This window comes from Onychostruthus taczanowskii, unplaced genomic scaffold, assembly GCF_017590055.1.
Source record: "Onychostruthus taczanowskii isolate IOZ18803 unplaced genomic scaffold, ASM1759005v1 scaffold51, whole genome shotgun sequence".
Lineage (NCBI taxonomy): Eukaryota > Metazoa > Chordata > Aves > Passeriformes > Passeridae > Onychostruthus > Onychostruthus taczanowskii.
The window spans coordinates 684,310-700,153 of NW_024502680.1; the positions used below are offsets into that span (position 1 = coordinate 684,310).

Consider the following 15,844-nt stretch of genomic DNA (forward strand, 5'->3'; position numbering starts at 1 on the left):
GTAGAATCATCACTGTAATAAATTCAAAGTGGAAAGCAAGACTTAAAGGAAGCTGAAAGTCTAAACTCATCCATAGCAGTTGACAATATTGTGCCCCTTTTCTTGCTTCAGGCATTTCTCTTCTCAGACTTGTGGGGTTTTTTTAAGGTTTAATTATCTGTCATTTCTCCCTCGGAGTGAAAATGACAAGAATTGCAGTAACTGTTCTGCTCTCTCTGGCTTTTGTTTGTTTATGTCCTTCAGACTGTAAACACTCCAGGCCGGTGTAATCCTTCTTGCAGTGTTGTGGGATAGAGGACACAGGGCTCCTAATCCCCAGCTGAACACTAGTACCCAAAGGAGAATTTTCCTTAACTGGATCCCAATTAATGTAAGATCCTCTGTGTTATTCCTCTCCTTTATACAACAAAATGTGGGGGATGCAATTTTTAGAGATGGAACTTCAGTCTGGGAGTAGGGGTAGGAGAAATTCCCTCAAGAGTGGTTCCTCGTGGTCTGGTGCTTCCCAAACCCTCACATTCCCCACGTTTCTGTTACATGCTGTTTGGAGTTGCAGCAATTTTAGCTGGCAAAATGATAGAGAAAAGTGTCACACTGGCCGTGTCGGGTCGGCAGCACTGACCAGGCTCGGTGTTTGCCTCTGAGGGACACGGGCACGCTGTGCTCCCCGGCAGGTCGCCCCGCAGCGCGGTCACCGTGCTCCGGTCCCCCGGCAGTGTCAGCACACCGAGACTGCCCTGAGGGGACAGGAGCGGGCACAGCCCGCACTCCTGGAGATCCTCACCGCGCCTCCTCACTGAGGGGACCCTGAGGAGACACCGTTTGGGGCATCACAGCACAGAAAACACATTCAGCTATTCGGGAGTGTCCAGAGGAGGCCACGAGCAGGCGAGGCGGGGGTGCCGTGTGGGTGGTTTGGGACACTTGCTCTGTTCAGCCTGCAGGAAACCCGGGGAGAGCTCACAGCAACCTCCAGCATGCTCATGAGGGGAAGCGAGGGGCCAGTGGCGATCTCTGCTCTGTGGTGTCAGCGACAGGACCTGAAGGAACGGCAGAGAGCTGGGTCAGGAGAGGCTGAGGCTGGAGATCAGGAAACAGCTGTTCTCACGGAGGTTGGGCACTGAACAGGCTCCGCAGGGCGGTGGGCACAGCACCGAGCCTGACAGGGCTCAGAAGGTGTTCGATAAACGCTGTCAGACACACGGAGTGCCGCTCGGGCTGCGGTGCGAGGACCCGCGCTGGGTCCCGTCCCGCCCGTGGATCGCCGGCCCCGCGCCTGAGCCAGCGCGCGCCGACTACAACTCCCACCCTGCCCCGCGCCGCGTGCCCCGGCGCCGCCGACTACACGTCCCGGCATCCCACGGGAGAGCCTCGATCTCGCGAGACTGAGGGGAGCCCTGGCGGCGCTGTCGCGAGAGCGGCGGGTCCGGAAGCTCCACGTCGGAGATCGGAGCGAGCCCGGGCGGCGGCGCCGGAGCGGGGCCGGGGCACACCGGGGCACACCGGGCGGCACCTCGGCACAGCGGGGCCATGGTGAGCGACAGGCAGGGTCCCGGGGGCGCCTCGTCCCCGCTACGGGAGGGTGACCATCCCAGCCGGCCCCGGCAAGGCAGCGCAGCCCCGCGATCGGCGGACCGAGCGCATGAGGGGCCGGGGCCGCAGCGCGGTGCTGCCCGTGGTGTTCTCAGCCCCAGCGAGCGGCTGTCCCGGGGCTCTCAGCCCTCGGAGGGGCCCTTCCCGGCCCTCGGGAGCTGCGGTCCCAGCGGCTCCCGGGATAGGCGCGGAGCCAAGCGGAGCTGTGCTTGCCTTCGTGGTGTTTGCAGCAGAAGTGAGCCCAAACTCCTCTCCACACCCCATGTCATAGCTTGGTTCAGGTACTAGCTGATAACCAGGTGGTTCTTTTCCTTGCGGTGTCTAACGTAGGGAACTGTAGTTTATTAGTACATGCACTGTTCTTTGGTCAGCCATTATCCACTGGGTTCTCTGAGATAACAGCAGTGTTAAATGATCGCCAGTGAGTGTCTAAAGGAATCCACAATGCCTCGAATTTATTAGAAATCTTGCAGTGTCTAACGTAGGGAACTGCAGGTTTTATTAGTACATGCACTGTTCTTTGGTCAGCCATTATCCACTGGGTTCTCTGAGATAACAGCAGTGTTAAATGATCGCCAGTGAGTGTCTAAAGGAATCCACAATGCCTCGAATGTATTAGAAAATCACTTTGTAGACTTCATGCCCTTTCAATACTCTAGTTTTACACTGCCAGTGATTAAAGTGGAAGGTCAGAGCCTTTTTTGTAAGGGAAAGACTTAAACTTTTCCCTGCTCTCAGTTTCTACAAGACAGTGTTCCATTCTAAAACGTAATTGTGGAATTGTGAATGGAAGTAGATTTATAATGGGCAAATGTTGTGCTCTGTTGTAGCTGACTTTTCTTGCTGGTTTGTCAGGTGAAGTAGCAGGAAGTTGTATTTTCTAACATTTGTATTAGGAGTAAATTCTCTTTGCTTTCATAGTTCAGGGACACCAGGAGGATATGCACTGTATTTTTTTTTTTTTTTGACTCTGCTGGAGATACTTTTACAGTATGAAGAAATTCTGAATTTCACAGAATTCAATTAAGCAGAGCCACTGCCATTGGTGGGGATGTGATGTCTTCCTACAAAAACAGATACGCAGCTAGATAGAAAGGAGTAGTAACCTTCTGTCTGCCTGGACAGCAGGATTGGATCCTTTTATCCTAAGAGTGATCTGCAGCATTCCTTTTCCTTTTGCTGAGCCAGTTTGCTGTTAAATCCCCCGTGCTCCCCATTGTTTCCCCAGCCTCTGCGACTGGACATCAAGCGGAAGCTGACCGCCCGCTCTGACCGCGTCAAGAGCGTGGACCTGCATCCCACGGAGCCATGGATGCTGGCCAGCCTCTACAACGGCAGTGTCTGTGTTTGGAACCACGAGACACAGGTGAGGCCTTTAGCTGTGCCTTGCTGTGAAATGGGCAGAACTGGCACCTGTGTATCTGGTGCTGGAGAATGGAATTGTACAGAATCCTCGGTCACTGCTGCTGACTGACTGCTCTTCTCTGGCTGAGCACAAGAGTCGCTGTATCAGCAGGCAAGGAATTGACGTATTGCAGGCTGTTAAGAAAATAGAAGAGCTCCTTTCAAAGTCAGTATTTCTCCAGTGCTGTAAACTGAACTGTTTTTATTTTCAGACTCTGGTGAAGAATTTTGAAGTGTGTGATCTGCCAGTGAGAGCTGCCAAGTTCGTGGCGAGGAAGAACTGGGTTGTTACTGGAGCTGTAAGCTGTTTCCTCTTGTGATTTCCTGTTCAGCTGCACTTTCTCTGATCAAATTTCATGCCATTACTTTCTGCATCATGTAATAATCTGATCTGATCTGAATTTGTAGAGGAGAAGGGAATACTTCACTACAGCTTCCCAGAAGTTTTCTCCTTTAAGGTAAGCTTACATTTTCATTTCAAAGAGAGCAACCTGCTAAGGTGACTGACTCTGCAGGTAATGCCAGGTGGATAGATTTCAGCTTCTACTGCCAGCTGGAACATACTCAGCACAGAGTTCTGACTCAGTCTCGTAGGTGCTACTTTAAGTAAGATGAAACTATTGACAATCCTAGATAAGATGAATTTGAAATTGCTTTCTGTTTTTTTTCTTGGTTCTATTAAAAACAATTTTTTAGTTTAGCTCACCACTAGAAAAAAATGTCTGCTTTTATTTGGTGAATGTACCTTGAGAGGAATAGTTGTATTTTGATCTTGGTAACACATTTTTTCTTTATGGAGAGAATATTTTTTTGGCTAGATTAAGGTAATGCCTAAATATTTTTGTCTCAACTTTCATTTCCTAGTCTTCTGCCCTGTACCCGGAGTAAAGTAATTTCATTGCAATATGCTGCCATAACTCAGTTACTTGTAAAAATGAAAATTTGATTGAAGTTTTTTCCATTTCATAAATGACTTGAAACAGCAGTAATTTATAGTCTTCTGAATCCCAAGTGTAATTTGTATCCTTAGGAAGAAAAATTCCTTAAAGATTTTGTTCTCTTCAAGGGTGGAATGTTTTTCCCTAGCTCCCTTGATTGCATAGAAGGTGCACTGCACAAGAGATTCTTTTCATGTGGCTTTTCCTCCCTTTCCCAGGATGACATGCAGATCAGAGTCTTTAATTACAACACCCTGGAAAGAGTTCACATGTTTGAGGCCCATTCTGACTACATCCGGTGCATCGCAGTGCACCCCACGCAGCCCTTCATCCTCACAAGCAGTGGTGAGAGTCTTTGGGATCTTTGCATGGTCAGCTCTTCTCAGGCTCCTCTTTCCCGTGGGGTGAGGGCTTGCAGGTCTTCTTGGGAAGACTCAGGAGTCCTTGAGCAAGAAGCCAACATGACAGTTGTCATTTTGTTGTTTCTTGGTAGATGTTCATGTTTTTTAATGGAATATCATTTGCACTTAAAATTTGAAATATAATGCCTTGTGCTCTTGTCAGAGAAGAGCAAAGAGCCTTCTTTCTTAATATCTGCCAGAGGAAACGTTAGTGTATCTGCTAATTAGTGTGGCAGACTCTCAAGTAAGAGCTCGGGTTGTGTTTTTAAAAAATTTCACCGTGGTTTGGAGTAAGTTTTTAGCTGGGAATCTGACTTGAAAGCAACAGACAGCTTTCATCTCCCTTTGGTCCTTCTGAAGGACTGGTAATCCTATAGATGCAAATAGATTATGATCAGTGCCTCCTTTCCAGCCTGTACCATGAAGTTCTGGAGGATTATGCCCTTTAAGGAGGTTGTTATCACCCACTGAAGCTTGGTTGTTTGTTGTTTGTGGTTTTTTCCAGATGACATGCTGATCAAACTCTGGGACTGGGATAAGAAATGGTCTTGTTCTCAGGTGTTTGAAGGACACACCCATTACGTCATGCAGATTGTCATAAACCCAAAAGACAATAACCAGTTTGCCAGTGCCTCTTTGGATAGGACAATTAAGGTAGAGGAATTATATTTGGGTTTTTTTAGTCATTAAGTGGTCATCAGTGTACACAAGCCAATAATCCTGTATGGATGATGGGTCAGAAATTCTTAAAATCAGGTGCAATAATAGAATTTTGACTGAACAGAGACCTGGACATTGGACCAGGCACCTGCTGAGTAATTCAGTAAATTTACCAGATTACCTGTTGTCTCTTAACAATTGGAAAGTAGTTCTTTAAACTCTTCTGAGTGCTGTATCTCCATTTGGACTGCACAGAAATATGGGAGAGGAGTAATGCTTTTACTGTCAATGAGTGATTTGGGAGCATTGAAACCACGTAGCAGATAGACTTTAACTGTGCACTAAAAAGAAAAAACAACCCTGGTTAAGGTGTCTCTCCCCTTGCTTGCGTGTCCTTGGCTGTCTGTGTATGGAATTGTTTCTAGAGATGCCTTCAGCCTTCTCATGGTCTCATCTGCTGTGCAGCTGTTACTAAATATCTGTGACTAGAGATTTGCAGCCACTGAGCGGTGACACCTCCTCACATTTTCTGTACATTATTAGTATATTGGCTGTAAAAAGCCAGCACTGATTTCATATGGCCACAGATGTTGAGATCAGGTGCACGTAAATGTTGATTTAATGTGATAAACATTGTGAGAAAACACTAGTGTATCTACACTTGACTTGCTTCATTTTGTATCCTCATTTAATGTGAGATTTTATATTCTTTAGCTGGAAAAATTAAAATTCAGGGCACAGTTGGAGGAAACTCATGTATAATAACAATTAGTTGCTAGTTAATTTTATAATCACATAATACTTCTTTAAAACAGTGCTTTATATGGTTTCATGTCCTTAAAAAAAGTTCAAAGCAACCAATTTCAATGTTTGCAGGTATGAGCAGAGCATGGGCAATTCAGCGTGTTATTTGTGTTTATTGGGGGAAGGACTGCTGAGCAGTTGTTGAGGTTTTTCACCCAAGAAAACAACAGTGTCTTTGGAATTCTGTGTTATTTCTCTTTGGACTTGTGAATTACTTGTGGACACAACACCAAGGTGTGTGCCTAGGGTGACCAGGACACAGCAGGCTGCTGGGTACAGGTGGTTGTGTTTTACTGGTCAGGTGTGGCAGCTTGGATCATCCTCTCCCAACTTCACCCTGGAAGGCCACGAGAAAGGAGTGAACTGCATTGACTATTACAGCGGTGGGGACAAGCCATACCTCATTTCTGGGGCAGATGACCGCCTGGTGAAGATCTGGGACTACCAGGTGTGTGCTCAGCTCTTCAGAAGCCTTTGTGCAGCCTGCCTCATTTGGTATAAAGTTTCTGTTGTTAGATGTTTTTCCTGTGACAAATTGATTCCCTGCCTTTTAGGCCTCATGTTTGTGGATTAAGCTGTTCCTCTTCTATGTTCAAGTGTAAATATTGCTCATGTATCAACTCTCTCCATTCTTCCACGTCTTTTTATTTTTTTTTTCCATTCTTTAGCTTCCCCTCCCCTCCTGTTTCATGCTGTGCACGTTGGCACAGTCCCATGTGTTGCACGCACACCCATGCAGTGGTTCTACCCCCAAACAGGGCAGGAGTGATGAGGTGCCCTGCTTGAATGGTCCTCAGGAAAGAGAGATCTAATCCAGGGATTCACTTCTGTTGCTGGAGCCTAGAGCTCCTGAGTTCTTCCTGTCTACAGGTGTCTGAATGGCCAGCAGGGCGAGACAGAAGTTGTTAGTTGGTACTTTCTGGTCACTAAAACTTATTGCTGCGGAGTAAATCCAAGCCCAGAAGTTGAAGCTGGCACTGTTAATTTAAGCATTCAGTGCAGTCACAAATATTACACAACAGAGCTTGAGATTTTGCCACCACGTGTGGCTGGAGACACTATAGATGCTCAAATCTACCTCAAGCAGAGCAGCCTGTCTTTCACAACTGTGTGAATGAAGATTCTTACCAAAGACCTAAATTAGATACGTTTTCACCTGTAATGCAATGTTTGGTTGTGATTTTTTTTCACAGTGAACTCAGCTTTCTATCATGCTTTAATGTGTTGTGCTATGCAGCTCTGAGAAAGCATATTTTCTAACCATAAACACATCTGAAAATAGAGGAAAACATTTCTGTCAAGGGAAGTATTTTCTTCTGGGCAGGAAGCTCAAGACAATCAGCTTTTAATAGCTTAGTGCTGTTGTTTGAATGCCTTGCAAATGTTAAGGAATCTAGAGAATTTTCAGATCTATTTTTGATTTGGGGGAGGTTTTTTTTTTTAAGAAACAAGTGTTAAAATGCGGCATTGTGTTCTCTCCTTCTTTCAGAATAAAACTTGTGTCCAGACACTGGAAGGCCACGCTCAGAACGTGTCATGCGTCAGCTTCCATCCGGAGCTGCCCATCATCATCACCGGCTCTGAGGATGGTAACTTTGGGTTTTCTGGTGTGGGAAGGACAGGAAAAGCACTGAGGGGAGAGCTCTTGTGGTGGTGTGGCTGCAGCCCTGCTGCCCTCACACTGAGATGAACGCATCCATGGCTGTGTTTTTCCCCAGGCACGGTGCGGATCTGGCACTCCAGCACTTACCGCCTGGAGAGCACCCTGAACTACGGCATGGAGAGGGTGTGGTGCGTGGCCAGCCTCAGGGGCTCCAACAACGTGGCTTTGGGGTATGATGAGGGCAGCATCATTGTTAAGGTACAGTTAATGGTTGGAAGTGAGAAACTGTGATTCATCCTGTCCTGTGTGCGCAACAACTGGTTCTGATTCTGGGATAATACATAAAATACTGATATTTTGGCATTTTAATTGGCATTTTGATAGAGATTAGCTATTTCACTTGGTATTTTCAGCTGAAAAGAAAATTAACAATGTATTTATTTCCATAGCCTAACTTCTTTCTTTCTTTCTTTCTTAATACTTTCTAGCTCGGTCGTGAAGAACCTGCCATGTCCATGGATGCAAATGGAAAAATTATTTGGGCTAAACATTCCGAAGTCCAGCAGGCTAACTTGAAAGCAATGGGAGATGCTGAAATCAAAGATGGAGAGAGGTTGCCACTGGCTGTGAAGGATATGGGCAGCTGTGAAATCTATCCTCAGACAATCCAGCACAACCCTAATGGACGGTAACACGTTGCTTCATCACTTCCCTTGAACTGGTTGGGGTTTTTTTGTTAACAGGCTCAAATAAAAGGGATCCAAAGTCCAAGAGGTGCTCAGTGGAGACCAGAAGGAGCATGACTCAGGAAGGAAATGGAGTTCCTTGACATTTTAGGCATATATAAAGCTCATGCTCTGTGTTTCAGTGATTACCTTGGGCATGGGAGCCTTTACCTTTACAGATTATCTGCCTTCTTGCTGCTGCCTGTTGACCTGGACACATACCTGACAAGTGCCTCTCTCTCCTGCCCCAGGTTCGTGGTGGTGTGTGGTGATGGTGAATACATCATCTACACAGCCATGGCTCTGAGGAACAAGAGCTTTGGTTCTGCACAGGAGTTTGTGTGGGCACATGACTCCTCAGAGTAAGTCTTGCAAGTTTTTTCCTTTGTGTTACATTTGCAGCTGCTACTTTAATTTTCAGGCCATGAAAACATGCATGTAAAATGAACTTTCAGTAGTTGTCCTGCTTGAAAAATTTGTATTTTTAGCACTCTGCAGGTTTTAGACGATAACTCAAATGCAGTTGTTTTTAGCAGCTTATAGTTTAGTAATTTACTACTTTGGAAATGAAATAATTGTTTACAATTTAATCTCTATTTAGGTATGCAATCAGGGAGAGCAACAGTGTTGTAAAGATATTTAAAAATTTCAAAGAGAAGAAGTCATTCAAGCCTGATTTTGGAGCAGAAGGTAAATACTTTAAAAATAGATATGCTGGTGTGGTTTTTGTACAATGTGGATTTCTTCCACCTTTATTTTCTTGCAGGCATCTATGGTGGCTTTCTGTTGGGAGTCAGATCTGTTAATGGCCTGGCATTCTATGACTGGGAGAACACAGAGCTGATTCGCAGGATTGAAATCCAGCCCAAACATGTGAGTTTCTGCATGGGACTGAAGATATTTACCTGTCTGATTTACTCATTTATATTTTTTTTTACTAAACTGGTTTTCTTGCATGAAGCAAACCTGTCAATAATAAAGTAATAATTTAAGTTTATCTCAGTCATGTAGCAGAAGGGGCAGAAAAATTCCTGTATGTGTTGACTTCTCAGTACTAAAGCTTCTAGAGTTGGTGTGTTTTACCTTTAATTCCCACATCATCCTTCTTAGCCTGGGGTGTATAACACTGCCACTGTTGGTTGATTCTGCTGTCACAGATATTCTGGTCTGACTCGGGTGAGCTCGTGTGCATTGCTACAGAAGAGTCATTCTTCATTCTCAAGTACCTGTCAGAAAAAGTGGCAGCAGCCCAAGAAACACATGAAGGTGTCACTGAAGATGGAATTGAAGATGCCTTTGAGGTACCTTCTATTTAAAAAATTGAATGAGATTAGAGATGTAGAAGCAAGAGAGTGCAGCAAACTTAATCCTTAACATAGTCCAATTTAAAAGTTAGTTTCCAGACCATTTTTAGTATCATACTTTGTGCACCTGCCTGAGGAACACTTAATCTTTTTTTTTTTGCATTCCTGAGGAGTGTATCCCCATCTGAATCCCAGCATAGCAGACGATTCAGCATGAGAAATGCTTGATCTGTTCACTATTTTCAGAGAGTTGTAGAGATATTTTTTAAAACTTTTGGGTCATTGCTTAATTTTTTTTCTACAATTTTCAAGTTTTGAAATGTTACTCAAGTTTGAGAAGTGAAAAAACCTCATCTGGTGAATCAAAATTTCAGAAGGAAAGTTGCCTTTGATTGCCTTGCTTAATGCTTAGTTTGGTGCTGGTTTCCTAGATTGATACTTGGCTTCGTTAAGAATTAGGGTAGCAGGCATGTAGAATGAAATTATCATTTATGTACTTCTAATCTATATCTAAACTTACATTTGCAACTTGCCCAACGATTAAAATATAGAATATGGAATTATATTTTAAATTGCAGTAGTCTTTCTGCTAACTAGAAGTACCTTTTTATGTGTCTAATTACCCAAAATTTGCTTTGCAGGTTCTTGGTGAGATCCAGGAGATTGTGAAAACAGGTCTGTGGGTCGGTGACTGCTTTATTTACACCAGTTCTGTGAACAGACTCAACTACTACGTTGGAGGAGAGATTGTCACCATTGCCCACCTGGACAGGTGAGCTGCTGCTTCAGTTCAAGTGTTCAAGGCTCTGTCAGTGAAGGGAGTTCAAGGTGCACGCTGGCAGCTGCTGCTGTGCCCTTCTTTAGCACCAGGGGTGGGAATGAGAGGGGTGTTGTGAGGCAGCAGTGCAGTTTGAGGGATGGACAGCTTCATGTTTGAAAGAGTACATCCAGGAAAAGCAAAATGTTTGATGGGAGTATTCTTGCTACCATAAGAGCTACTGGAATGGTTTTCTACAGACTGTGAGTGCTCTTTGTTTTGTTTCAGAACAATGTATCTCCTGGGGTATATCCCCAAGGACAACAGGCTGTATTTGGGCGATAAAGAGCTAAACATTGTTAGTTACTCTCTGCTGGTCTCAGTGCTCGAATATCAAACTGCAGTGATGAGGAGAGATTTCGGCATGGCTGACAAAGTTCTTCCCACAATCCCAAAAGAACAGAGAACCAGGGTCGCACATTTTCTTGAAAAACAGGCAAGAAAACTACTTCTTAGTTATCCAACTAAATAAATCAGTTTATTCACATTCATAATTGAGTCTGCTAAGCAAAACCCAGTGATATTAACTGTGAGCATTAACTCTTGTTAATTATCCTGTTTGTTTGAGATCTCTGTAACCTTCTGTTCAGACTGCTTTTGTTAAAGTATTTAGGATTATGTTTGACCTGACAGGTCCCAGCTTCACTGTCAGCTTTTTATTTTAGGGCTTCAAACAACAAGCTCTTGCAGTATCTACAGATCCAGAGCATCGTTTTGAACTTGCTCTTCAACTTGGAGAATTAAAAATAGCCTATCAGCTCGCAGTAGAAGCAGAGGTAATTATATAAATTTGTGTGATTCATCCTTTGAGTATTAGTGGGAGTCTGAGAGGGCCTGTAAGAAACGGCAGTGGTACGTGGGGATGCAATACAATTCCCTAAACACAACTGAAATGCCTCCAACTCCTGTGATTAAGTCCTTCTGCCTGTAATTCCAAGGATTCTGAGCTGTGGGATGGGGACAAAGAATGGTGTCTGCTCAGAAAGCTACGGGAACTCCTGGAGAACACAAAACTTGAGCTCAGAACCAAGCCTTAATCACCAAACAGTGAGAGGAGGAAAGACAGGGCTGAAGCCTTCAGAGCTTTGTTCCAGCCTTGGCAAACTTAGACTGCTGCACTAAAAAACTGATTTGTCCCATCATTATTCTGCAGAGAGTCAATCTCATTGTTCCTGCTGTAAAATAATTGAACTATTTAGAAGGAGTTACAGACACAAATGCCTTTCAGCATTCTGAGGGTTAACTTGGGAGCTTTAAGAGATTGTTATAGTTAAATTTCCAGAGTTATGCCTGCCTCCCATGTTTACTGAGAAGCTGTTTATTTTATGTAATGTTACAGCTGGGTAGGGATCTTTTAACATTCACTGTGTCATGCTGGGAAGCTGCAGTAATCACAGTACCTCAATGAGAAGACAAGTGTAGTCATGGGATACAGCACCTTCACAAGTCAACTTACATTTTCATACTGAGTGCTCTCAAAACCTTTAAATGCTGTTCAGAAATGTGAGTGGTTTGGTTTTTTACTTTCCCTCCCTCTCCCCTTTTGTACAATCAGTCAGAGCAGAAGTGGAAGCAGCTTGCAGAGCTTGCCATCAGTAAATGCCAGTTTGGCTTAGCCCAGGAGTGTCTCCACCATGCCCAGGACTACGGAGGGCTGCTGCTCCTGGCCACAGCTTCAGGGAATGCCAGCATGGTGAACAAGTTGGCTGAAGGTGCAGAAAAGGATGGCAAGAATAATGTGGCATTTATGAGCTACTTCCTACAGGGAAAGTAAGTAGCAAATGAGCTTCTGATTGTTCAGTTCTGCTGTCTCAGTGTGGAGACCCTCAGGTTCTTCAGGTGGTTAATTTCAGTTAACTGAAAACTTCATGGAGAAACATGGGCATAGGTCCTTCTTAGAAAAGCTCATTCTATGATGGCTACTGGATTTAAAGTGAAATGAAAGCACTTTAAATTAATAGAATAGAATAAACAGCTGTTCTAATACAAAAATTTGTCTTTATTAAGTTTACTGGTTAAAATCACATCTTGAAATCTTTTTAGGCTTGACTCATGTTTGGAACTCCTGATCAAAACGGGCCGTCTCCCTGAAGCTGCTTTCCTGGCACGGACGTATTTGCCAAGCCAAGTTTCAAGGTAATTTCTAAGCACATGCAGAGTGTGAGCTGTGTTGTCTGAATGAGCTGTCTGTACCAAATCTGGTTTGCATCTCCAGGGTTGTTAAACTCTGGCGGGAGAACCTCTCTAAAGTCAATCAGAAGGCTGCTGAGTCCCTTGCTGATCCCACAGAATACGAAAATCTTTTCCCTGGATTAAAGGAAGCTTTTGTTGCTGAAGAGTATGTTAAGCAAAGTCTTGCTGACTTGAGGCCAGCCAGGGAATATCCCCTTGTCACTGTAAGTAGAAGGTTTTACTGTCTCTAGAAGAGTAAGATTGGGTGCTGTGTAAAATCAGCTCTAAGGAACTCAGTGCAACACTTAAATGTGTCTGGGGTTTTTTTTTTTTTTTTACTTTTAGCCAAATGAAGAAAGAAACTTACTTGAAGAGGCAAAAGGATTTGAGCCCTCTGGAATAATAACATCTCAGGTCAGTGAGTGATGAATCTAAGGGAGAACTTTGCTATCTTACAGTGACTTCTACCCTGGAGAATATTTCACCAATAATGGACAAATTGTTGCTTTTATTACCTTAACTGTAAGTGCTGCAGTTGGCTTCATGTTCTTTTGCCTCAGATTCTTTTTAATCTACATCTGTACCTACTAACAGCTTCTTGATCGTGACATTTTTTGTGTGCTTCCTTACCTTGGGTCACCCTGTGTAGTGTGAGTAGTTCTAGAGTCTTTCCATTGAATTCATCCAACAGAAAAGTAACTCCAGTTGCATTTACAAACACTGCCTCGACTGCAGCTGGTTTTCTGAAAGCTCAGTAGCTGGAGATTGAAACTCTTGCCCATTACAGCAATGACAAATGCTGTGTTCTTTGCTGGTGTGCTCCATGGTTGTGGAATAACATGGCTCCATAACTAACTGACCAGGAATCCTACTCGGGTACTTGAACATATAACAATGTCTGAAGTAACAAACTCATTTTTTACCACCTCAGTTGTCCAATTCTTATGCAGAAAATAGGACAACTATAAAGTATAAGCATAGAGACTGAAACAAACTTAAAGCTTTTCAGAGCCTTAGAAGATGACGACTTCTAATTTTGCTCAAGTCAAATACACTTTACATTTGTATGTGAAAATCATAATCTGAGGGTTTCTTAAAGGCAGTGATAATGGTACAACTCTTGGAGGGAGAAGATGACAACTTCTAATTTTGCTCAAGTCAAATACACTTTACATTTGTATGTGAAAATCATAATCTGAGGGTTTCTTAAAGGCAGTGATAATGGTACAACTCTTGGAGGCTATAAACATCTATAATCAAAACTGCACTGGAAACTGAAGGAGAAACAGAAAAGCTACAGCTCTCCATTGTCTGTGTGTTTTTCCTCATAGGAGGTGCACTACAAAATACAGTTTTGGACATCCCTGACAGAGCAGAGAGTTTAGGTTACTTTCAAGCCTCTGTAGTGACTCTTTACCTCTTGTGCATCAAAGGAAATACTATTAAAGCAAAATCAAACTTGTCTGCACATTTATTAAAGATGATAAACAACACTGTCTGGGCTACCTATGGGAAACAAATGGAAAGAACTGAGAACTAGCTTGCCATAGAGGCTGACAAGAAGACCTCAGTGTATCTTTGCATTCAGCTCATGTTCTCATAGAAGCCCTAAACCCCAATTGTCTCTTACAGCTGAGGCTGAATATGGGACATTTTGTAAGAGATAGATTAATTATATAATTAAATACAGTTAATTGAATAGTACCATTGCTTCAATAATAATACTGACTGATGAATTATCTTAGTGTCAAATTTGTGCAGCAGTGAAGCAAGAAGAAAGTGTTAAACCATTATAGGATTTGGAACACTAAGCCCAGCAACTACTAAAATTTGCTGTCAGTCTCAACTAAGTCTCTCCTGATGAGGATGTTGAAAATCACTAACAGCACTTCGGTGTTTAAAATGAACTGATAATTTCTCAAGGTTCTCATTTTAGTTAGTTCCATCATCAACTCCTTCAAATATACTAGGGAGGGAAATAGTCTCCAGTGGGGTGAGGACTAGAATCTTTTCTGACAGTGAAGATCTGGCTCAAGAGTAACTGAAGGAAGCTGAAAGAGAACCACTGGGCAAGGGGCATTAGAGGTCTGCTTGTTTACCTGCTTTTGTTGAAAGAATTAAACTGAAAAAAGTCTAAAGGAATTTCTTTGCCATTAGAAGAAGGCTGAAGAACCAGTTCCCTCTCCTAAACAAGAAGTGATGAAGACAGTTGTGCAGAATTCTGATAACCTTCCAGCAAGAGATCAAAAGGTACCCAAACAGTTTATGAGGGGAAGTACAAGCACTCAGTTCATTTTACATTAGACTTCAGCGAGTGTGGTTTAACCAAGCTACTGCACACACGACTCTGGCAGTGCCAGAGCAGGGTTCAGAGCCCTGCACACAGTAACAGAGCAGGTCAGCAGGTGGGGGGGCAGGGGGAGTTCAATCCCAGCTGCTCACATGGTAAAAAGCTGCACTGCTGGAAGAGGCTTCCTCACCAAGCAGGCAGCTGCTGTCCAGCTCCTTCAGCACTTGTGTTCCTCATGAGGCCTTGGCTGGGGTTTGCAGAGTGCAGATCCATCCCACAAGCTGCATCACATGTAACCATAGTGGTATCCTCCTCATCCAGTCTTTTCTCTCCCTAGACACTGCTGGACTTGGAAGATGACTTAGATAACTTGGATCTGGAGGATATTGATACCACAGATATCAATCTGGATGAAGAGATCTTAGATGAGTGAACATCCTTTTTTAGATGACCAAATCAGGAAATAATTTGGTCAAAACCCAGAGGAATGAAGTTCTGTGGACTATGTGCTCCAAGTTATTTTGATTTTTATATCACAAGTGGACCATGTACATGTCGAAGGAAGTATACAGCTAAAAATATTCAGCTTCCAGTATGTTGAAATTCAAGGTGTAAGCCTGCTCCAGAACACACTAAAAAGTGTTTTCATTTATCAAGCGATTCAATAAATCCTTTTAAACATTCTGCTCCTCAGTTCTCCATTTACTAGTAGTATTTACTAAAAAGTTCTTAGGAATAACCCAGTTCCACAGTGTATATTCCAAATCTGTGAAACAGGAGCACAGCAGCTGAAAAATAGTATTTTACCCTGACTTTTCTCAGCACCTGCACTGAGGTATGTGGTTATGTTTTCACTGTGCTGCCATCTAGCACTGGTAACCATCAGTATCAGCTCAGTTTCTCTTTCAGACACCACTTAAGGATTAGAAGTGGTGTTACACCCTTTCCTAAATGAAGCTGTCCAGACCCTGCACTTACCTCAAAAACTAAAATGAGTTGTGGGCAATTCCTTAGATTCAAGATGCTGCAACAATAAAAGAATTGAACTCAGGGCACAGTGTCAGTGAAAACAAGTCATGAGGGCTGCTCTAAGTTCACTTACAGAACTTTTCAAAATAAACTGCTGTAGTGAT

General features: G+C 43.5%; 1 protein-coding gene across 2 annotated transcripts; it reads left to right on the forward strand.

Moving 5' to 3' along the window:
• Nucleotides 1–1,407: 1,407 nt before the first annotated feature.
• On the forward strand, nucleotides 1,408–15,394 carry COPB2 (COPI coat complex subunit beta 2). Of its 2 annotated transcripts, none has more exons than XM_041416239.1 (22): nucleotides 1,408–1,533; nucleotides 2,822–2,959; nucleotides 3,210–3,296; nucleotides 4,154–4,280; nucleotides 4,842–4,990; nucleotides 6,102–6,248; nucleotides 7,290–7,389; nucleotides 7,519–7,661; nucleotides 7,892–8,091; nucleotides 8,380–8,490; nucleotides 8,730–8,818; nucleotides 8,895–9,001; nucleotides 9,286–9,429; nucleotides 10,074–10,204; nucleotides 10,478–10,685; nucleotides 10,915–11,025; nucleotides 11,805–12,019; nucleotides 12,293–12,385; nucleotides 12,465–12,645; nucleotides 12,767–12,835; nucleotides 14,579–14,671; nucleotides 15,049–15,394. In XM_041416239.1, the coding sequence occupies exons 1-22, from the start codon at nucleotides 1,531–1,533 to the stop codon at nucleotides 15,142–15,144; spliced, it is 2,742 nt and encodes a 913-aa protein (XP_041272173.1). In that variant the 5' UTR covers nucleotides 1,408–1,530; the 3' UTR covers nucleotides 15,145–15,394. The 2 variants fall into 2 exon arrangements, with proteins under 2 accessions (XP_041272173.1, XP_041272174.1); XM_041416240.1 differs by having other exon boundaries at nucleotides 14,582–14,671.
• Nucleotides 15,395–15,844: the final 450 nt, after the last annotated feature.

Bases quoted from the DNA above. Each gene is read 5' to 3' on its own strand.
- COPB2 (XM_041416239.1), top strand. The intron at 7,390-7,518 runs GTAACTTTGGGT...GTTTTTCCCCAG, and splicing joins CATCACCGGCTCTGAGGATG to GCACGGTGCGGATCTGGCAC. The intron at 10,686-10,914 runs GCAAGAAAACTA...TTTTTATTTTAG, and splicing joins CACATTTTCTTGAAAAACAG to GGCTTCAAACAACAAGCTCT.